This window comes from Miniopterus schreibersii, assembly GCF_964146895.1.
Source record: "Miniopterus schreibersii genome assembly, chromosome: 9".
NCBI classification, from domain to species: Eukaryota; Metazoa; Chordata; class Mammalia; order Chiroptera; family Miniopteridae; genus Miniopterus; species Miniopterus schreibersii.
The window spans coordinates 83,254,448-83,278,674 of NC_138118.1; the positions used below are offsets into that span (position 1 = coordinate 83,254,448).

A 24,227-nucleotide genomic window follows, 5' to 3' on the forward strand; every position below is an offset into this window, starting at 1 on the left:
GGGGCACCGGCCAGCCCAGCGCGCGGGGAGACGGCACCTCTCCCCGGAGGCCGCTCGGCCCCGCTCCCTGGTCTTAGGGCAGATTTGGGAAGACGGGGGAAGGAGACGCAGGTTTTCTTTTCATTTCATGGATCCCTGCCCTGTATTTAAAGCAGGCCCTGGGCCTTAGACACAGCTGGTGCGCCGGTAATTATTTCAAACACTTAAAAAAGCTAGTTAATGATGTTCAACATAAGTAATCATGTTAAATAGTAAAATTTAATTTCTTAAAAACCTAAATCCCCCTATCTCCTGGAAGGCATTGTTCTGGGGGATGTCTGAGTAAATTAAATTCTCTCCCGCTCACTAAGGCATCAATTTCCGTATGGTAATTATCTGCTACAGTGGATCTGTCAGAGGCGGGGAGCGAGCCTGACATTAGACCCTCTTTACAGAAAATGATTACAAAAAATTAAGACGAATGAGTGAAATTACGGGCGGCTGGTGAGCCTCCGCGAAGCCCCCATGGATCACCCGGCGTCGGGCGGCATTGTGCGGGGCTAAGCCTTTAATGACTCGCCGCACCGTCAGGAGAGTCCATTACGGGCTGGCAGAGTCACCGATCACACAGATAACAGCAGAAGCGATTTTCCGCCAAGTGGAAGCAATTTATTACACACAAAGGCCCGTCTCTAACAGAAGCGTCTGCACAGAGGGACCCCATGGAGTTGGCAGGATCTCTCCTGGGAAGTTGGACACGCGGCAATGCTGGGTCCCCCGGGTGCTCGCCTTGGCTTCAGGCCTCCCTCGGGGGCACTCGCCTGGGTCAGCAGGAGCGCGCTGGCCACCCAGGGTCCCCGTGTCACGTTGTCCCCGTGGCCGTGTCCTCAGAAGCAGCTTGGGACGAGCAGACTGGACGAGGCGACTCCCAGGCAGCTCCCCAGACCCCTGGGTGTCATGTCCCTGCCCCCAGGGCTGCAGTGGGTGGGCCAGGTGGGGGCCGTGGGGCAGGTTAGCAGGCGCAGGTCGGAGCTGGGCTCGGGGGACGGTCCACATGGGAGGGGAGCCCAGGTTGGTCCCAGGGGCACGTCCACGTGGGAGCAGCAGCTGTATGTCCGTGGGATGGTCCTAAGTGCCCGGGGCTCTGCGTGTCCCGTCACCCTCCCAGCACCGTCCCAAGGAGAGTGAGGGGGGAGCACAGGCCTTCGCCACAGCCGGGCGCAGAGCCGAAGCCTGTGGGCCCAGCAGCTGCTCCGAGGACCCCGACTCTGACGCGGGCCAGGGAGCCGGGCGCCAGGGCTCGAGGTCACAGAGCTTACGGGGCACCCTGGGAACTTAGGAAGTCAGACAAGGGCTAGGAACGGAGTTTCCACCAGGAGTAAGCGGACACGCTGGGCCCACAGGCAGCGGCCGGGCCCCAGGAGGAGCGGGTTGGACAGGAGGGTCCCCACACACGGCAGGAGGTGCACCTGAGCCCGCGCGGCTCCCACGAGGGGAGCTCTGACGGAAGGGTCCCCTCTGCCCCGCCCCGAGGAAGGGGTGCTGTCGCTGTGGCTTCAGAGCCTGAGGCTCCTGAGGGACAAGCCATGAAGAGTTCGAAGGAGCCGTGATGAGGCCACAGCCACAGCCAGCGTCGCCGCCTCGCCAACCCACCTCCGCACACGGGGAGGTTCGCGAGGTCCCTGTGCTTGCAGAGGTGCCGGGCGCTCTCACCCCACCCGAGGTCCCCACCCTGAGCTCCGGGAGCCAGCCTGGCGCCCCCAGGGGCTGAGGGAGGCTGGCAGAGCCACGCGGGGTGGTGAGCCCCCTGCGCTGGCCTTTACAGGTGCCCGGCACCGTCCCAGGGCAGGAGGGCACCTCCACTGTTCTGTGGGGCCCAGAGCTGAGTCCACTGGGCAAAAGGCCGGAGCCGCGCCTGACAGGCAGTGGCCACTGCCCTCGGGGAACACGGGGCCCATCTGTCTGCTCCGAGGAATCCTACGCGGACGGTGGTTCCCCCAGACAGCCCCTCAGGAACAGAGGGGGCAGCCCCCCAGGGTCTCCCTCCACACAGGCTCCTGCAGGAAGCCGGCTGACCCCCAGCACATTCGGTGACCCGGGTCACTCGGGGCCACCCCTGCCCCTGCCCTTCCCGGTGTTTGGACGTCGCTCACCTGGCCGTCCTCAGGTGGCCTCGTGGAAAGCCGTCGGTGTGAGGTCACTGCTGCTGCGCACAGGCCGGCTCCAAAGGGCCTGCGGCTCTGCAGCTGGTGAGCTTATGACACAATCCTGGGAGGGCCACAGGCCACTGGCTCCGGCATCCGCACCACCACACGTTAACCGTGCTGAGCGGAGCCTCTGCTCCCAGCTCTGAAGTGAATTAACGTTTCCTGACCTTTAATGGGTGGCAGCTGACACACATTCTTTTAAACAGAAAAACCATGAAGCTGGTCACCTAGCGTACACATGCCGACCCCCTTCATGAGCGGATTCAGCAGGTCTCTTCCCAAAGGAAGGAGTGAGGGGCGTGTGCAGTCCACGTGGAATGACGGGGCACGTGAGCTTCACGTGGACTGACCGCGATGGATCCCCACGTTTCACAGACGGACTCAGACCCATCCTCTGCTACACTTACCACCCCTACCTACGCCCCATGCTCTCAGGTCTTTAAAGGATCACACATTCAGGTGGCACCTGACAGCAAAATACGTGGGAGCAGACACCTGCAGGAGGGCAGGGCGGCCGAGTCACCCCCTGGGGGCCCCTTGCTGCTCCGGGGGAAATGCCCCTCCACAGGGGAGCCCCGGCCCCGGTGGTCTGACACACGTGTGTGCACGTACAGAATTCTCTTTCTGAAAATAATTATGCCCAAGGCATCAGGTGGGATCAGGCGTGTGAAGCACACTGTGAGCTCTAACAGGACCCGCAGACCTGAGCACACAGGTGTCACTGTTTGGGGAGGTGGGAGGGTCTGCAGCCGGCACTGTGATCAGGCCACACGCCGACGATGCTGACGTGGATGCGTGTGGCCCTTCCTGCCCATGACCTTCACGGGGCCTGTGGGACGCTTGTCCCTCTAAAGCCCTAGAGCCAGGCGAGGGTGTCTGTCCTTCTTCATGGCCTGTCCCTGGGGAGGCTGCGCCCTAGTGACAGGACAAGGGAGAGGCCATTTCTCTTGGTGGACAGGTTTCCCCACTGACAACAGGTGGACCTGGACTGGATGCTGTCATTGTGACAACCTGTCATCTACGCTACAAACAACTGCACTGACCTGGTCAAGACATGAACCCCTAGGAGGCCGAGCACCCCACTAAGAGGAGTCTTCTCCAATAGACCCCTCACCACGGGAGGCCTCAGACTACTTCGGCCGCTTGTGTGGAACGGTGGCATCGCAGGGCTTGCCGGCGACCAGGGCTGGGCCCCAGACCCGTCTCAGTCGGAAAAGAGCCTCCAGCCTCATGCAGCTGCGGGGCCCCTGCGTCCTTTATTCCCAGGGATCGTGGACAGCACCTCCCCAGGCTGAGGTCAGTCTCACTGGACGCTGCCCTTCAGTAGCCTGCGGTTTCTCTCTTCCTATCACTGAAGGGGTTGTAGGGCTTTACGGTTGTGACCAATCGGGACAGGGGTGCCTGGCGACGGAAGAGGTCAACCGCCATCTCTTCCCGTAAGACACTGAAAAAGAGTAGAAATAAAAACTGACACATCAAATAAACATACAAACATAAGCTGCAGTAAGAGCCACAGTGACCGTGGGGGGAAGTTTCCATGTAGAAGCAGATTTCTCTGAAACACATGAGCAACCCCGGAGAGCCGGACTGCACGGCCGGGAAGGTGCAGCCCATCAGGATGTGGGGGTGAGGCCTGAGATCTTTCGGGAGAGAAGACGGATTGTGACAAAAGCGAGGAACCAGAACGCTCTCATTCCCCTCGGAGAGCACCTCTGAGCTGGACCCTCCCCGACTTACCCGCCTAGAGTCCCACCCCAGCACCTGGGGACAGCGTCTAAAGGACAGATGTGAGGAATTTAACTTGACACTGTTTCCTTAGGTCCTTCACATAGAATGAAGCACATGAACTACCTACAACTCTGCCAGGCCGGCCTTTGGAAAGGGGTGTGTGACATCTGAAAATGCATCTTGAGAGAAGACTGACTGGACGCAAAACATCAGCCGAGAAAGATGACTTTTCAAACACAGAGTGGCTCTGACACACTCTCAGCATCCGGGCAGTGCCCCCCTGCTCTTAGCAGCAGCAGGGGAAGGAGCTCTCCATCCCTCTGGACTCAGCACCCCATTTTCAGACCAGGTATTAACTGCTCTGTGATGCATGGCGTCACGAGGTGCCCCACTGTCCGGGCAGACTGAGGAGTGGGTCCCACACTCACCGGTGCACTTCGGAGTCCACTGAGGGGGCCGCTGCCGGGATATGGGAGTTTGCCGGGTGGGTGGCTGTGAAGTGGACCTTCCCTGTGTACCCAGGAATGTTGGCAGAGCTGGAGGAAAGGGTTAAGGGGGGGAGGATTATGATGTGAAATACTCGTGGTTACCAGCACCCAAACCTGGAAACAGGCAGGAGCGGTCCAGCGGCTTTGTCCTTTGGAAGGTCCGAAGTCGGCTGCTGCAGCTCTCCTCCAGGCCTGAAGAAACTCACCTTGGATCCACGTTTTCTTATCATTTGCATTTTCACGTATTTTATGAACATAATTCGCTGCTGAGCTCGTTTCCTCATGAGGGCAGAGCCTGCTCTTGACACAGCAGATTGTGCCCCATGCAGAACTCAAGGCCGACTCCAGTGCAAGGGGATGTAACCGTGTTTTTAAATAATATTTCCTCCTTGTCACCACTGTGCGCCGTATGGCTGATCTCACGGTTAAACGCAGCCCCACTTACTCCTCTGCTTCCCCACCGGTTTCCCTCCAGCCAGCGAGGAGACAAGATAAACACAAAATGTGTGTGTAGAAAACCCCTGTCTACAGTCAAACCAGCATTCAGGACAACAGCTCAGTACCCACCTGAGAGCAGCATCTCTGCTGCGTTTATAGCACGCGACATGCTGTGCTCGGCGCGCCTTTTGCGGGGAGGAGGCTCAGTGTGAGCTGCTTCAGACACGGGCCTTCACCTCAGGGGCTGGGGGACGTGCTCCAAGGAGCAAGAACATGCTGTGTGCAGGGGTGAGGTCACCCCAACAGCGCGCCACCTTTCTGGCGCTCAGCTCTCAGCCTCCTCTCCTGCGAGGCCTCAGCTTCTGGGGCTGCTCCAGAGGGACACAGACGCCAGCAGCATGACATGCCCTGAGCACCGAGAGGGCCGGGGCCGGCTGCCACTCCCGCGCACTCAGCGTGGACCCCATCCCTTGGCCCCTCTCTGAGAGCGTGATGTCGGGGGGGGGGCTCCTTATCCTACCTGAGCCACCAAACCCCGAGGATGGGTGACAGGGAAGTGGGACCCTCCTGGTGAAAGTGTCTCTGGGGAAAAGGTGCGGCTCAGATCGCAGCCCCTTGGTGGCCTTCAGAGCACCGACTGTGTGTTAGAGAGAAACTCCCGTCCCTAACACGCCTCCCATGTGTCTTCCCAGGGGTTGTCTGTGACTGTATGTGATGACTCTCAGGCTTGTGGGGACAGTCGGGACACCTACCGAGCAGCGAGAGGTCACATCCAGGGCAAGGGCAGCACAGACAGCCCAAGTCAGAGGGGGCCAAGTACCCTCCACCCCAAACCCACTCAACACCTCGAGCAACCTGAGGTTTACTCAGGGAGGGAAAGCCCTGGGCCTCACCCAGCCCCTGCAGCTGGGAGACACCGCCAGGCTCTCAGGGGCACCCTGGGGAGAAAGGGACTCAGAGAAGGCGAGAGCAGCCAGCAGAGCTTTGCACTTAGGTGCTAACTACTGTTAGTAGAAGTACGAGGTTTTAAAGAAATCAGAAACGTGCACACAGGCTCCCAACGGGTGGAGCAGGCAGAGTCAGCCCAGTGTGGGCAGCCGTCCAGACGCCGGGACAGCGCGTTTCAGACACTGCTGCACAGGCTCGTGGGGGCTCCTCTAAGGCGCCGACGCCCGACTCCCAACACCGGCCGTTCTGACTGGGCTGGTGAGGCTGTGACCTGGGAACTGGGCTTCCTAAGACCCTCCAGGTAATTCTAGGTGGGGTGGGGTTTGGAAGCATCTGTTTTAGAGCCACAGTCTCGGGTTTGCTGGAGAAACCGGGGAGGGGACCAGCACCAAATTCTGGGAAGTGTCCTTCCGGGTGTCTTGGAGTTTTCTTGTACACGTGCGGCTGTGTGTCAGAAAGACAACCAAAAAGCGGGAAAACTGTTTTCTGGGTGCGCTCTCCCCAGACACCCACAAAGGCTCCCATGTGTGGTATGGAGGAAGTCCCCGCCTGTATCCACGCCCCGGACACCTGCAGAGTGAGCACCTCTGAGTCACAGCTGCCCAAGCAGCTGAGGAGTCAGCCAGCAGCAGCCGCTCATCAGTCCTGAGAAGGGCTGGATGTAAAACATGCAGCTCCACGAGCCGTGGGAGGCAGGGCACTGATGTTCTCTTCTCTCCCATTATCCAGAAGTTCTTCCGCCTGCCGACACTTGTGCCTCTTCAGAGAACTCTCACTTCTATCCCGTTGGGTTTATATTCTATCACATTCTGTTATATTCTATTACATCACCTCTAATCACAATGCACCAGGAGCGAGGAGCCTGAGTGAGCAGCAGGCTGCCAGGCCCGAGGAGCTAAGCTGCATAATGAACTTTCCCCTGTGGGAAAAGGCAGGTCCTCCCCACACTGCCCCCAAATCCCACCAATGCACCTCTGAAGGGCGTCACAGGGACGTTTTCTCCACCCTAACAGTACTGTGCTGACTCATAGCACTACGAGGACAGTCACTGGTGGACTCTCCACAGATGGCTCATAGATGACACTATTTTTCAGGTGGAGCAAAGTTATTAAAGACAGTGGAATATGCAGCCTCTAAGATGGATTCCGGATGAGGTGCATGCCCAGAGCCCTGTCTCAGGACAGCAGGGAGCAGCAGGACCCATCTAAAAATAAGAGTCCTCACTTTCGCCTTCGCTCCACTTTCTAGTCCCCTGAACACGTTCTGTACCCCAGTTCCCAAAATACACCCGGACGTTTTACTACTGGGTAAATTGGACTAAATTATTTCCTAGGTTTACTATGAATTGGTCTCGTTCAACAAAGCACAATAAAATAGAAATTAAATAACTTCAGAATATAAAAGGTTTAGCATATCAGAAAAGAGAGCACGGATGGTATGTCATCAAGAGCTAAACAGACTATCAGGAAACAGAGAAGAGTATGTTCTCTGTAGAATACAGGCCATGGCACATGGATTAGAACCTCTGTGTGCACGTCTCTGGATGACAGACATGACTAATACTCATGGGGTGAGCACTGTACCCCGGGCACCTTTTAGATGCTCGGTGAATGGACTATTTAATCCTCACAGTGCACTGTGTCGCTGGTCAGGCCCATTCCTTAGATGCAGGAATTGAGGCTTTAGGGAAAGTCTAAGGAATGTGCCCAGAGCTGACTCAGCAGGCAAGTGGCAGAGCTGACCCCGCCCAGAGACCAGGACAGGGATGAAGGTCCACCTGCTGGGAGATGCCCTGTGCCCTCGAACCCAGGACTTCCTGCGGAACCAGGGCAGCTCTGCCAGGTCGAGGGGCAGTGGTCATTCAGGGAGGGTGTGAGTTCAAGTCCACTCAACTGTCCTTTACAAAGCACTGCTCTGTCAGGTACAGATCCAGGTAGAAACCATGCCGACTCCTGACAGCTGCCACAGTAAGGAGTAAAATTTAAATACTCATTTAGAGGCTGAATGAACACCAGTGGGGCAAAGTAAGTGGGGGGGGGGGGTGAGGGAGACACAGAAAGGGGCATCGGATCCGAGCCCAGAGCAGCTGGCATTTACCCCAGGGCTGCCCCTGCCAGCCTGTAACCTCAGACAGGACCTGAAGCTTCCAGCCACTCCTCCAGCGGTTGGGAAAGCAGCTCCCCTGGGGTGGGGGGACGTTACCTGGGTACAGAGCTGGCACAGTGCAGACTGGGAGGTGGGAAGAAGTGGGGGGGTGCACAGATGGCCCAGGCTGGGTCTTAGGGGGGACTGAGGCGGGGTTGCAGGGGACACTGGGGTGGGGCACAGCTAGGGAAAAGGGGAGCCATGTGAGTTTTCACCCACCTGCTTTTACTGCTCAGTGAGAAACCCCAGCAAACAGCCTTGTTTCGGTCACTGGACTGTGCTTCTGTGGATGTGAGAGGCGCTGGGCCTCAGGTATGTTGAGGAATTAGTTTTATCATATAATCATCATCGCCCAGTGTATGTGTTTCTCCCTGTTCTGAGAATCTGTGCCTGTCCCTTCAGCAGGGGCACAGAATACCTGTTCGGGGGAGGGCTGGGTGCAGGAGCCTCATTCCAGCCTCCCAGGGACTAGGAGGCTACGTTCTCAGCTGCTCCTGAGATGAGTGATTGGCCCTGACATCAGTTCTCCCAGCTCAGCCATCTCCTCTGTAAGGTGGGGATAGAGCCTCTTCCCACCCCTCTGACTCTACATTCTTTTAAAACCCAATGATGTAGAAGTGAGAGTTCTCTGAAGGGGCAGAAGTGTCCGGCCGGCAGAAGGAACTTCTATTCAGAGCCCCTTGGACCTGGGCTGCAGGAAGACCCAAGGTGCCTCACAGGAACACACCAGGGTCTTAACAGGGTATGTCTTGTGTGACAGTGTGGTCATAGCTTAATTGTTATTAGTTCTTCTGCACTTTTTCTGTACTTTTTTCCTATTATGGTCAGATTTAGTTCTACAATAATTTTTAAAAACCGATTTTCTAAACTACAAGTACAATCAACACCAATTTAAAAAATATTGGTCATGTCGGATAACTGGTGACCAGAAAACAAATCCATTAGTTAGGGAAATGTGAAAGCATCCGCCCTGTAGGGAAACCGGTGACCCTTCCATGGTGCTGCCTTCACGGTCTGTGTCCTGATTCTGCGTGAGGTGTGGCCTGTGTGGAAGGGCGGGGCTGGTGCAGCTGGCCCACCAGGAGTAAGGTCAGGAACTGTGAGGAGAACCCTAAGGATAGCATCACAAAGGTATTCATTCCTAAGAAAGTTTAGGATGAGGCCACAGGGGGCGCCCTGCTTGCTCCTGAACAGGATGGAGCCCTACTACCTCCCAGGCACACAGTCCGAAGTTCACCTGTTGTGGGTTTTGGACTTTATGCAAATGACATCCCATTGTGTTGCTTGTTGGCTCAATGTGGTTTTATAGACACGATGTGATATTTTACTTGGACATTCATGTATATGTAGTGAGATTACAAAGCAAGGGGAGCCAAGGATAGGCACCAAGTCAGATGTGAGGCCAAGTGAGGAGGCTGGGAGGAGCACACAGTGCTGAAAGATGTTAGTGAAACATTGTATCTTTAGCTAGGAGCACACAGTGCTGAAAGATGTTAGTGAAACATTGTATCTTTAGCTAGGAGCACACAGTGCTGAAACATGTTAGTGAAACATTGTATCTTTAGCTAGGAGCACACAGTGCTGAAACATGTTAGTGAAACACCCTATTTTTAGCTAGGTGAGACATGGCATCTATCTATTATTTCACTTCAGATGGAACATGTGACACTACCTAGTTCAGTTCTGTATCTATCCACACTTCATAATGAAATTGGAAAGCACTTCTTTGTGAAATGGGGGACATCTGTGATACTCTCAACAATAAAGATAAATATATTTTTTTGAAGGTTAAGATTATGTTAAAAATTGAAACCTAATGGAAAGAAGAAACTCTGCAACCTTGCAGGCCCTCTAGTGCCCAAATTGTGTAACTACAGTTAATGTCTTCAATTCTTTTGCCTGATTCACTCATTTATCTCCCGAGGCAAGGGAAACAAATAAAAAATAAACAAATGGGACTACATCAAACTAAAAAGTCTTGCACAGAAAAGGAAATCATCAGCAAAAGAGAGACAACTCAGTGACTAGGAGAACATATTCACCAATGATCCATCTGATAGGGGCTTAACATCCAAAATTTATAAGGAACTTACACTACTCAACACCAAAAACCCCACAAACAATCCAATTAAAAAATGGGCAAAGGACCTGAATAGATGCTTCTCCAAAGAGGAGACACAGATGGTCAACAGACATATGAAACGATGCTCAACGTCGCTAATCATCAGAGATGCAAATCAAAACCACAGTGAGGTCTCACCTCACACCTGTCAGAATGGCTCCATCAACAAACCAACAAACACGTGCTGGTGAGGATGTGGGGAAAGGGGACCCTAGTACACTTCTGGGAATGCAGACTGGTGCGGCCGCTTTGGAAAACAGTGTGGAGGTTCCTGAAAAGCTGAAACATGGAGCCGCCTTATGACCCAGTGATTCCACTCCTAGGGATATATCCTAAGAATCCTGAAACACTAATGCGAAAGAATATATCCACCCTTGTGTTCACAGCAGCACTATTTACAATAGTCAAGCTATGGAAGCAAGTGCCCATCCGTAGATGAGTGGATTAAAAAGCAGTGGGACATTTACACCATGGAATACTACTTGGCCATAAAAAAGAAGGAAATCTTACCCTTTGGGACAGCAGGATGGACCCAGAGGGTATTATGCTAGGTGAAATAAGCCAGTCAGAGAAAGACAAATACCCTGTAATTTCACTTACATGTGGAATCTAATAAAACAAATGAACAAACAAAATGGAAAGACTGATAGATACAGAGAACAGACTGACGGCTGCCAGAGGGGAGCAGGTTGGGGGGCCGGGTGAAAAGGGTGAGGGGACTAAGACGCACAAATCGGCAGTTACACAGGAGTCACGGGAAGTAAGGGCCAGTGGGTACTGGAAATACGGAGGGGACACCATGTAAAGTATAAGACTGTCTAACCACTAAGCTGTACACCTGAAACCAATATATAACAACAAAAAAACAGAATTAACAGCAAAATGAGGTAGAATGGCCTGCCCCCAAATTTGTTTATGTTAAACGGTAAATTTCACATCAAATTTAAAACTACCACCAGGCTGCTCTTCATTCCCTTTGAAGAAGGACCCAAGAGAGTGTTTCAATGTTTTACAGCAAGAATGTTTCATAAAACTATTCAAAATTCAAATGTACATTTCAAAGGAGAATCATTAAATGTTTATGGCTGTCGAATATTTTTAAATTGGTTTGTCCCATGTCCTTCCTTTAAATTTTTAGAATTACTACATTACCAGCAATAAATTCCTTTCAGAATTTATGGGAGAATCACACCAGCTGGTCCTTCCCCAGGACTCAGCTCCACATCACAGCCTCCAGGTTCCCAGGGAGAAAGGGATCCTCCCTATAACTGGGAGCTGCGGGCCCCCAGCTGGCTCTTAGGGTCTGACTTCACCCTGCTTTCTACTGTCAGCATTTGTGCACAGAGCTCATCAGCCCTTCACAGTTTTAAGTGTCGTGAGGGCAAAGTCTTTGTCTTTTTTATCTTTGTATTTCCACAGTTCTTAACATTCTATGTATGTTTTTCTCCCCTTTTGGTTGAAGTAGACAGACATTTAAGTGAGATAAGTTGTATAACTATATTTTAAAACCAAATTTACTTTTGAAACATATTTTATAGTTTGGTCAAGTGGTCAAAAGGATTTAATAGTCAGAAAAGATGAGATAGAAAAATATAAAATCATTGCAGGATACAGTGTATTGCATTTGACCACTACTGAAGGTATTGTCTGATGGTAACTAATGTGAAATTTAACTTGTTCCTATCATGGGCACAGCTGATATTTTTAAAAAATAGAAAACAGTCAACATTTAAAATACTACTGGGGGTCCCACTGTGGCTCTGCATGGAAGCCTCTGCCGGTCTGTCAGTCATTACAGACACTGACGGTACAATCAACACCATGGCATTTACCAGCTCAGTGGCATCACAAAAAGAGCTCAGGACTTCAGCTTACAGCAGAGTGCCTTGTGAATGCTGGGGAAGTCCCTTCTGAGCCTCAGCATTCCCACGGTAAAAGCAAGTGTCCATACACATACTTACACACACACACATACACGTACACGCACACACACTTACATGCATATACACATACACATACATATGCACACACATACACATACGCACATATACTTATACATACACATGCACATACATGCACACTTATACACACATACATGCATATACACATGCATACACATACACATGCGCGCACACACACACACACACACACACACACCACCACCACCACCCCCCCCAAGGTGCCTAGCTTAGTCTGAGCCTAAAACTGTAACCTCCTCAGACAAACTACATCTCATCAGGAAACGGGCACGGTTCCCCCTATGCTGTGTCCAACAGCAGGCCATGCTCTATTCCTTCATTCATAATAAAATTCATCACCACTTCTCACCCTTGAATAAAGTCAGGAGGATTACGAGTAGACTCACCGACTTGTGTTTGAGCAGAGGATTCTGGAGCTCCGAGGTGTGGCCAGAGACGAGATGTCCCCGGAGGGGTTGTCAATGTCGTCAGCATTGGTGGACTGCACATGGCCCCTATCCACGTGAAAGAAAAGACGTGGGTCTCTTTATAATAAATACTGAAGAAATAAAGTGTCCTAGCTTCCCCTCCAAAATCTTATTTGCTAAAATATATCAAAAATTGAAAATGCAAGAAAATAAAGGCATGATGAAGCAGCAATTTGCCTAAAAAATAAAGGCAGGTCTCCCTTTTCCAGAACAGGAGTTGCCAGACTCCTGTGAGTTCAGGTTTGGGCCAGAGTGAGAGTGACGGTGGGTTGGTGTTTCTGAGCATGAAAGGCTGTCTCTGCAGCCCTGGGACAACCCATTTTTGGATCCTGGGAGGCGGCGTGGGGCAAGGTAGAGATGAGCAGGACCTGCAAAGTGAACAGGGCTCCTGTGGAGATGAAACCTGGAGCAGGTGCCTAGGACCCTGGCAGACAGCAGTGTGTCTGTCTGTACTGAAATCTGTAACAGATCTCTGATGAAAGTCCTCCCATTAAACAGGTACCATGCTGGGGAAATGTTAGAAATTGGTGAGAAAGCTTACGTTATCATAAAAAGTAAGTCTAGTAATTCTTAAATATTAGGAAACATTACTTACGTGTAGAGAGGAATGTATTTGCTTCTAGAACTTGGACTCACACTTGAAAAAGAGAAAATATGGGCCATTGAGTTATTGTTATTAACTTATAAAACCTCAATAGTATTTTTCTTATTCAAGTGAAAATAAAGTCTTCAGAGCCATCTCATAGGAATTGGCCTCTAAAAGTTTCTAATTTTAAACAGAAATCATTTAAAGATGTAGTTTTAAGTGAAAATCAAACACAGATCAACTCCAAGCTCTTAGGGACACATCTTTGCTGACGCCATGATTTAGCTCCAGTGTGAACCTCCCTTGTGCGTTTCTCTTCTGCTGTACACTCCTTGGTGATCAGACGTGGATTGTGGGTTGTAGTGAGAACAAAGCTAAAGCAACTTTCTAAAGCAGAAATGACATTTTTTTAGACTAAATGAAAAAAATGATTCACGTGGAAGGATTTGTAATGACACAAAGCTTGATAAAAATAATTTATAGTCCCTGAAGTTCACCAATTCTGTCACCTTAGAATTCCACGTCTTTGTGAAGCTCCTGATAGTTAAACTGTTGTGTGTACTAAACAGTCTAGACTTTAGGGGGATTAACAGACAGCACGAGGCGGCTGCGGGACTGAGCAATGAACTGGGGTGAGGTCTGTGGGCCTCTGGACACTTTCCAACCACGGGCTAGAGCATCGAACTCCTGATGGTAAATACGCGACAGCGGAAAATCTTGGGATAAGAACGTTAGGATAAAACTTACAAATTAACTGGTTTGACTGGTGCCAAGAAAGATCTTGTTTGAAATCTGTCCCAGAGTCCACCGACCATCTGAAACCATCAGAATGGATGACGCTTAATGAACGAGTCACTGTGGTTTCTAGCACATTAACTCCAGTGGCCTTACCTGCTCTCCCATCAGAGCCCAGCCCAGGCAGCACACGAAAAGCACTGGGGACAAGCACCCAACTCTAGGGTTTGCTCCAGAGCCACTCCTGGTCTCGGCCCTGGTCTCAGACCCTGAACTTCAGTTTGTTTGCTTAGCTGGAGTCTGCCTCAATCCCCGCCCCCTTCAGAACGAGCCCTGGAGGAAGGCCTGACTGGTTTTCACCTGAGACTGCCAACCTGGATCCCCCTTAGCCGCAGCCCATCTCCCCTTTCCTATCCAGCCCAGACCGAGCTTGGAGCCTCACCTAGCCAGCAAGGACTTTGGGCACCAGTATTGTCCAACACTGGACAATATGTAATAAAATGACCAATGTACGAAGGCATAAGCTCCATGGAGCCGAGACCCTTAAAGATGGTTATGAGCCAGGCACCTCTCTGTGCTTTAATCTGCTTTAATTTCTAAGTGAAAACCCCACAATGAGACTGAGAGCCGTTCTTCCTCCCTTAGCACCTTTCTGTCAATGCTCGAGAAGTTTTCAAGATAATGCACCTCTTAGGGTCCGTGTCTAGGCCCATACACAGTGCCATCGGCTTCATTTTCAGTCCTATGGGTTTTATAGATATTACAAACTTTGTTATGAGCACTAGTCCCAGGGCCTGTCACACTTCTGAGAAATGGGATTCGGCAGGAAAGGCCGAGGGCGGAGATAGGAGATTTGCTAGCACAGGCAGGAATGTTAGGAGGTTGAAAGTGGGGCTAAGATAAGATCTGGTAGGTTCTGGGATTAAGCCTGGAAAACACAAGGTCGAAGGCAGGAGAGCACTATTTGCAAAGACAGAGCCTGAGGAAGAGCCCGGGGACATGAGGGCTGGGAGGTCAGCTGGCTGTGCTGTGATGGGGGATGGGTGACGAGTGTAGCAGGAGGGCGCCCGTGGGTGGTGGGCTGCGTGTGGGTGGGGCTGGAGGAGGACCTGGAAGAGCAGGAGGCAAGGTGGGGCTGAGGAGGAGCTGAGGAGAGGCCGTGGGCAGGTAATGGAAAACTTGGCACGTGCCAGGCCAGGAAGGATGGGTTCACTCTGTACATCAGCAGAGTCACAGGAGAGGCCACACTTCAGGAAGAGCCCCCGGCTGTGGTGTGGCCATGAGAATCCCTGAGATGAATTCCTGGTGCTCAGAAATGAAAGAATGGCCATCTCTATGGACAACCAGGCCTGCTTTGTTCACTAGCTGAGGAGAGCTCTGCAATTCGTGGACGTGCCCACTCTGTCTCGAAAGCACAGGGCTTAGCTCTAGAGTCAGGGTCAGACGCTGCCCTCGGGCCGGGTCCTCCACTGCAGTCACTTCTCTGTGTCCTCAGTTCTCCTTCTTTTCAGTTTTTAAATAAACACTGCCAGTGCAAACGGCTTTTGAGAAAGAGGCTATCTTAAATGAAATTCTAAAATATCATACAGATACTATTAAGTGTCTGAGGTCATTGGTGACGTTTATGACTAAGGCGCTGTCAGTGCCACACGTGTATGTATTTACTTGGTCTTTCCATAATTCTTAACAATAAACAAGTCTTCCTGTCGCCCAGCGTGTGGGAGTTCGGTTCAGCAGTCAGTATGTTGTTGCCGGATGAGCTCTGACCTGGGTTAAGGCTGGCGTGCTCTCGTATCTCTTCAGGGTGAAACACTGTGAGACAAGGTCGGCGGCTTTTTCCACTGTTGTTTCTTCTGGATCGAGCTTTGGTGGCAGCATCTTGTCCCAAGGAACACTTTCATAAGCCCTATGAAATTATTAGTGATGACACTTTATGAAAAGTACATATTCAATTGGTATCATCACAACGTCACACAATGTTGCAGGCAGAATTCTCAGGTGTCCCCCAAGATTCCTGCTTCACCCCCCCCCCCATACACTGTACATGCCACAGATAATCATCTCCCCTCGGGTGTGGGCGGAGCAGGTGGATGTGACAGATCAGTCTCCTGATACTTTGTATGGCAACTTCATAGGCAAAGGGACTGTGCACACGTAACTAGGGTCCCTCACCAGCTGAATTTGAGCTCGTCAAAAGGGAGATGATTCTAAGTGGGTTGGATCTAAACTGGTGAGTCCTAAGGAGACAAAAACAGCAGCCGACACTCCACAGCTGTCCTCGAGCACATGGTGTGCGTCCTACAGCTGCAGTGAGCTGGATCCTACCAACCACCTGAGTGACCTGGAAGATGAGGGTGCAGCTGCGGCCGACCCTGAGGACCCTGAGCGCTAGCCCAGGTGCGGCGTGCCTGGGCTTCTGAGCTGCAGAACCGTGAGATCACAGTGAGGGTTAAAGCTGCTGAATTTGTGCTCATCTGTTACACAGCAGCAGGAAACTACTGCGTATACCTACACCATCCAATTTACAAAAGGAAATCACTATGGAGAGATGCCAGGACTCTAGCCCTCTACCTCTCAGGGCACGCCTCCCTTGGTGCCCTGTCCAGCGACGTGGCTTTATGTACCCACCTACACACTGTGACACCTAGGAGTATCTGGCGCACGCAGCCCTCTCCCCCAAACTCCAGATCAGAGCACCCACTGCGTAACTGAAATACCACCTGGATGTCCAATGAATGTCTCTATGCTCAGCCTGTCCAAAACCGACTCCTGGCCTTTCCTGCCACACCTGCTGCACCTGCCCCGATGGGGTTAAGTGGTGGCACATTCACTATGTCCAGCTGCAAAGCCCAGACCTGGGAGTCATCCTGACTCCTTTCTTCAGACGTATCATGTCCAAGCTGGATACTGTGTCGGCTCTATTTTCAAAACACAACCAGAAGCCAACCGCCACTTAAACTTCCTACCACCCTTCCTAAGCTGGTTACCTCTGACTGCGGTGACAGCACCTCTTCCATTTTTTCATGGGCCCATCTGCCTAAGGTATGACCTATTTACCTACCAGCTTGTCGCTTCCTGCCCACCCCCCTTGGAACGAGAGCTTCCTGAGACAGCTTTGCTTTACTCACTGACGAGTCCCATGGTTTAGGGCAGACACACAGGAGGCCCCCACGCACTTGAAGGAGCACATGAATTCCCTTCCAGGCTTTCTCTGCCCCCATTTCCTGTCCTGCTGCACTAATCTCCGCTGTCTGGGCATTTCCCTTCTGCTTTGGTTTTACTCTTCTTCTAAACACAGGTTTCTTTTAGACTCTCCCTTGGCCTGTTTATTTTAGCAATCAACGTAAGTAACCTAATATCTGGATCTGCTGTCCTCTGAATTTCTCACAGGATTCAGGATAATGTAGACACAAAGGGGGTACATAACTAAAGATAACATAAATAAATTTTTAAATCAAAATCCTACTTGGAGGAATTCTTACTTCTGTGTAGAGGACTTATAGAACGAGTCCTTTGCAGTATACTTTTTGCTTGGCTGTGAAAGTGGTTCTCCATCACCCTAGAATGAGAGAGATGACAGGTGAACGGAGTGGGCGGCGTCCTCTCCCACCACACTCTGCTCTCCCCACCTCTCTTCTCTTCTAACAGCACCTCTTAGGTCAACAGATACATACTTCTCTACTTTTCTCTATTGCCTTGGAAATTTGCATTTTGTGTATATGCTCCTAAGGATTAAATTAAAATGAACAAAATGTATATTAAAGTTAACAGAAAGTCAGATTTTTATGAGCAAGCTCTTGAATTTTAAATGTTGGCAGATAGTGTTCAGTCCCACGAAATCACATTTTAAAGTTTTCGCTGTCTTGTCTAATGATACAAGGACATTAGTTCTGAAATATTACACTCTTCCATCTTTCATCTTACGTTATCGAAGCTAATTAGCTGTTACTGTAACCGCCATTACCACCTTTAGCGGTTATGACTCATTTAGGTTCCCACCGTATGTTCCCAGTCCTTTGCCTAGTTTTGTTCCTTGTTCCCCCCCCCCCCCCCGGTTCTTGGTTCAGTTTTCAGTAATTCTTTCCAGGATGCGAATTTCTAGCTCTATTTTTCACTCACCTTCCTGTTTGGATACCGTTCTGGACGGGTTTAGAGTCTAGTCTAATGGTCACCGTGGTTTAATAAGAGACATCTCACTGACTGTGCACCGCGCTGAGCGTGTCTGCGGGTGTTCTGTGCCCGCCCCACCCTCTGGATGTGGTCAGGACACTGTCTTGGTTTCCCGTAGCTCCAATACAGTGTGTTTGGGAGAGGACACAGGTCTGTTCATCAGCTTTAAGACTTGTTCTGCTTCATTGAGAGTCTGAGTCCTCCGGCTGGTGACTGCCAGCCTTGGGCGGCTGTCATTCCCTGCTCCTGGAGGAGGTGCATTTGCCAGTAATGGGGTCTGGATTGGACACTACCAGCCTCTACTACTCAGTCCTCTCCCAAAGTGTAATTGTAGGGACGGCACAAGATAACGCAAGACATACAATGACTGCGAAGGTCTGCAGAGTGGCCGACACGTGTAAGAGGTGTTTTGTAAGTGGTAGCTATTTTTACAAGGCTCAAAATATCAAAAACAAAGGCAATGAAATAAATGAATTACAAATACTGTATTACACCATCCAGTAAGAAAACCTTACTGCACACGCTGCTTCCTCATCAAACGTGTACATGAGATTTACTGAGCATCCTTCATGGCGTGGTTTTGAAGGAGTGACTTTCACTGGGCTTGTCCAACCTGAAAACAAGCAGGGACATGCTTTCAGCTAAACTGCAATAAATATGTCTTCTTCCACCAGAAATGCTTCCTCATAGAGCTATAAAAACAACAAACTATACTGAAAGCTAGCAGAAAGAAGGAAATAAAGATTAGAGCATAGATATAAAATAAAGAATACAAAAATAGAGAAAATCAATGAAAGCAAGAGTTGGCTCTTTAAAAGGTCAACAAAGTCATCAAATAGCTAGACTGACTCAGAGAAAAAGACTCGAGTAAGTAAAATCACAAGTGAGAGAGGAAACATGACAACCGATTTCACAGAAATAAAAAACAATTATTGGAGATTACTATGAACAATTATACGCCAACAAACTATATAGCCTCGATGAAATGGACAAATTATAGGATCACACAACCTGCCCAGGCGGAATCACAAAGAAATGGAAACTATGAGGAGACCTGTAACTAAGGAGACTGAGTTGGTAATAAAAACCCACCCACCAAGAAGAGCTATGGGCCAGACGGCATCACTGGTGAATTCTACAAAATGTTTAAAGAAAAATTAACGCCAATCCTCCATAGGCTTTTCTGAAAAAGAAACCCAAAACAAACTAATGAGGAGGGAACACTTCCAAACTCACTCTATGAATCCAATATTACACTGATCCAAAAGCTGGGCTTTATGCCTTACTAAACACTGATGCAAGGTCCTCTACAAAATACAAGAGGACAACACTCAAGGCACTAAGAGCAGCACACACACAGCCAAGTGGGTTCTGTCCCTTGAATGCAAAAAACTGGAATTGTGCACTGAGGGCGGGATTGAAAAATGCTGCAGCTGCTGTGCGGGACAGGGTGGTGGTTTCTAAAAAAAATGAAACAGAATTACCGTGAGATTTAGCAATTACACTCCTGGGTACATATTTTAAAAACTGAAAGCAGGGTCTTGAAGAGATATTTGTACAGGTATGTTCATAGCAGCATCATTCACAATAGCCAAAAAGGTGAAGCAACCCAGTGTCCATTGATGGATGAATGGGTAAAAAAAGGATTATATACCTAAAATGGAAAATTATTCAGCTTTAACAAGTCAATTAGGGCACATGCTAAGACATAGACATTGTTGTCCATGATGACATTATGCTAAGTGAAATATGACAGTCACAGAAAAACAAATACTGTAAGATTTTACTTATATGATCTCTCTATAGAGTAGTCAAATTCATTGAGACAGAAAGCGAAACTGGTTTCCAGGGGCAGGAGGAGGGGAGAGCTAGGGAGTTAAGGTTTAATGGGTACAGTGTTTCAGTTTTGCAAGATGAAAAAAGTTATGGAGATGGATGGTAGTGATGGTTGCACATGCTGTACTTAATACCATGAGCTACACTTAAAAATGGTTAAGATAGTTGTCATGAAGCGAATGTTTTTTCACCCCAAAATTCCTATGTTGAAGCACTTACCCAAAATGTGATAGTGTCTGGAAGATGGGCTGGTGGGAGGTAACTAGGTTTTGATGAGGTCATGAGGGTGGGGCTCCCATGAGAGGATTAGTGTCTTTCTGAGAAGAGGGAGAGAGGTCAGAGAAAACAACCTAAGGTCAGCCTTCTGCAAGCCAGAAAGAGGGCGCTCAACAGGAACTAAATCAGCTGCACCTTGATCTGGGACTTCCCAGCCTTCAGAACTGTGAGAAACAGAGGCGTGTTGTTTAAGCCACCCTGTCCATGGTATATAGTTATAGCAGCTCAAGCTAAGACGATATAAAAAAAGGTAGGAAGACATACAAAGAACTATAAATATGGATATTAGGAGGCTGAAGGTAGGAAAATCACAAAGATTGCAATAGGCAACCTCTTTTTTCTCTGTGACAAGAACTACTACTGTGTCATCTGCTGTAAGGAGAAGAAAAGAGACCAACCGATAAAGGGTCTGAGTATAATTAGTTTAAGTCTGGAATACTTGATTGGTGCATGAGAAAGCAAGCCAACTCTGAACAGAAACAGAACCACTGACCCAGTTAAATGTCTAGACAAGGTCGGAACTGGGCAACAAGACAGCCATCTAATCTTTTACGATTTGGCTTTGGTATTTACAAAAACCCACTGGAAAGCATACTGGGCTATGATACAATTAATTCTGAGAAGATGTACTTCCTTATCAGAATGTATTTGGAATCATACATATTTAGGTTTGCTAAAAACTGAGAGTACTTATTTATAATTAATGATTATTTCCAGGATCTACAAAGTCATTGAAAGCCTAGGACAAATTATATTGAAACCAATCCCCAAACTCCAGGTATTACTCTTTGAAAATGTTAATAGCTAATAACAAATACTATTAACGGAATGCTTTAACTAACCAGGTTCCAGGAATTTTGCTAAGTATTTTACAAGTCTGAATTCATTATTTCTTACAGCTTTATAAGAAAAGTAGTAGTATTGCCAATTTAAGTGTGCAGGGGCTGAAAATTCTTGACTTTGCTTAACTTTATAATGTGTAACATTTATTGGTTCATTCCTTCATGTCAGATATTTTTACATGAATTACACTAAATGGCCCTCACTATAATCTCATAAAGTATTTACGAGCAGGTGAACTTATTTTAAAATAAGGATACACAGGCATAAAGAGATTAGCAACTAGTCCATGGTCACAGTGAAAGTAAGCTTTCTGCCTGGGTTTGAGCCCCTCACTCTGACCCCAGAGTCTATCTTCTGAATTCTGTTGTACAGATCCAGGTCGTGCAATAAGGAGGCTAGAGGAGTTCTATGTTTGGCTCTGGGTTGTTTGTGCAACCTCTGTTAAGCCTATTTTAGTCAGAAGTTAGCCTTAATAAACTATTTCGTCAGCTTGTAATTTGTTGGAATACAGTTCTTACAAACAGTCCAACACTAGGCGGGGGCTTTCTGCTTACCACCAAAGTGGTATACTTGCCTACATCGGGTCTGCTATGAAGCATGAACTCAGTTCCTCTAAAGAAGCACCCTGGACAATGAGCACTACTGTATACTGAAACATTGCAAAAGACTGAGCTCAGGGCCTCTGCTGACAGACGAGAAAAGTAGTCGCTGGTTCAGAATCAGTGAAAAGTGCTGTATGAGGTGGACCGGAGCTCACCAATGGTCCCCTCACACACATACTTAAAACACTTTTGCACCTTAGAATCTATCATTTGTAGACACAAGTGCATTTGAGTCTTAGTAATACTGTTTTTCCCCAGGTAGTATTTCCAATGGGTTATAAAATCATCTCTTAAAAATAGGTAGTTGAACCTTATACTCTTCCTATGAAAATTCCAAAGTAAGGAATTATCCTAAGCCCTCTGCTAGGTCAACAACTGGAATGAACATTAAAAGCATAATTTTTATCCTATGCATATATCCCTGCAAGTTGCTCTTTCTGGTTCAAAAGCGGTTACCTGGAGGGCAGGGCTGGGAAGTGAGATATTGTGGCATTATTTATATTTCCTTTACCTTCTTTCTTACCCCCTTTCTGGTCTCAACTGCCTATGGCTTCTCTTCATGTAGTCGCAGGAACCGTGACTCCCCACTGCTCCACCGTCTGCTGCCACCACTGTCCCTCCCCACACTCTCTGCTTAGAGGTCTGGTCTAGGCTGGGTGTGGGAACCTGGCACAGCTTCTGGTGCTACAGGAAGCTCAGCATCTCTGGACGCGGCACTTGGCCTGTTCCTTTCCACATGCTCAAGTATGTTTATCTCTTTCCACTCCATTTGCCAGACACACTTCCATACAGGAGCATTTCCTGTGGCTTTCACTGAGAAGTCTCAGCCCTTTTGGGCCAGGCCTGTGACACTGGGAGTGTCTACAGAAGAATCATAAGGTGTAGCTGTCGGTAGGTGTCATCAATTGTGCCTCTGGGGCTGTGTGGAGCTATTTCTGCAGGGGTTGCTTCTCCTCAGCTCCTGTTCTTACCAGATGCCAAAGTTTACTTTCAACTACTTTCCCATTTCATTTCATCCCATAACCTAATTCTTGCATAACCATCAGATTTATTTTTTTTCGAGAGAGAGGCAAGGAGGCATGCTACACAATTATGAAAATAAAATATAATTTGCCTTGTGGTAAGTTAGGTTATCTATATGCTGAGAATAAATTATCTGATGTATACTTTATGTTGGTCACTTACACTAATAACTGAACATTTGAAAACCAAGTATTATTTTACAGATAGGTTTATAAAAGGCGTATCATTTTTACTACTTTTCTTTGCAATCTGTAACTTAAAAACAAGATTATCTTATTCGGTTCTTTACAATTTTATGTTACATTAACTACTAAATAACGAATCTTATATCGAAGCTCTTCTTCCTTGTTTCAATGTTTAAAAATTATAAAGCCAATGTCACTTTACCTCCAAGTCTTGCTCGGATAGAAATGTCTGGTACTGCCCTGGAATTCCATTTTTTGTCTTGTTTCAGTTCTTCTAATAGAATTTTTTGCCTTTTCAGGGTCGTCTGAAATCCCGTGTCTGGCCTGGGAACGCGCTGTTGCGGTTTCACGTCACTAAAATCCACCAGGCTCGGGATGGTTCTGCCAATGCCAGGCTTCAAGTCGGCGTCGCCGCCTGGGCTCATGCACTGCGAACAAGGGTCCCTTAAAGGCACTTCGTCGCGAAGTGGAAACAACGGGAAATCCGGCCCGAACGGCCGCGGACAGGGGTGGTGCAAATGACGGTCTGGCAGGGCGGAGGGCGGCTGAGGGTGAAACTTAAGAAAAGCGCAGCTGCATTTCTTTTCGATTCTGCCGCAGTCATGTCTGTCCTCAACGCCTTTCACAAAAGGCATGTTCATCTTCCTTAGGAGGCTGCAGTAGTGCGGGTGGTCCCTGTTCTCAACAGCCTTTGCTCCGGGAAGAATGGACGGTCCGGAGACGCTCACCCGTCCAGGTGAGCACTGCGACCGCATGGCCGCCGCTTCCTCTGCGGGTCCCGGTGACCGCCAACGCGGGGTTTCCGACGACTCCTCCCGACCTCCGGGCGTATACTTCCAACAACGGGGCGCTGGCGCACTTACGGCAGCATCGCCTTGGCTTTCTCAAGCTCGGCGGGGCAGGGCTTTTCTTTTTTTCTTTTCTGGGTGTTTTTCTCTCGACCAAAGGGGCGCACAGGGCAGTAACAGACCAGGACAGAAAAACACACCCCACCCGTAAAAAACACCACAAAACAGAGGCCTTGTTGCTTAGCAGCGGCCAGAACGCGCGCGCCCCGGGCCCTCCCCCTAGGAGGTGACAGCGCACCGCGTGGGCCTTGAGTCTTCGGGGCCGGAAGCTCGTTCTTCGGCGCATCTGCCCGGACAGAGGCCTTTCCGTCGGACCTGTCCCCTGGGAAACCCTTCCGGCTGCGGCACAGCAGAGACACGACGCCCTCGCGTTCCGGCTGCACGCGCCCTCGCAGGCGGCCTCCTACACTTTCCTGCACTCAGGTGGCGGAAGACGAGCCCCCGGGCGCACGTTGCACGAGAACCTGTCTCGTGGGCGCCGCCTCCGGGGTCTCGGGCGCCGCGCCTGTGCCCGGGGAGCTCCGTGTGGCCCTGGAGGCCCGGCGCCCCAGAGGGGTGGCCCAGGCGCCCTCCCAGGGCCGCGGGCACCGCCTCCCGCCGCGCCGCTGCCTGCGTGGGGCTC

The 24,227-nt window shown here is 49.7% G+C and overlaps 1 protein-coding gene across 1 annotated transcript; it reads right to left on the reverse strand.

Moving 5' to 3' along the window:
• Positions 1-3,506: 3,506 nt before the first annotated feature.
• SPMIP7 (sperm microtubule inner protein 7) lies at positions 3,507-23,512 on the reverse strand (the record flags this gene model as incomplete). The annotated part of the gene is made up of 9 exons (XM_081146987.1): positions 3,507-3,630; positions 4,343-4,450; positions 12,421-12,528; positions 13,097-13,138; positions 13,835-13,902; positions 15,590-15,728; positions 17,305-17,381; positions 18,508-18,605; positions 22,960-23,512. The coding sequence occupies 9 exons, from the start codon at positions 23,510-23,512 to the stop codon at positions 3,507-3,509; spliced, it is 1,317 nt and encodes a 438-aa protein (XP_081003113.1).
• Between the last annotated feature and the right edge of the window lie 715 nt (positions 23,513-24,227).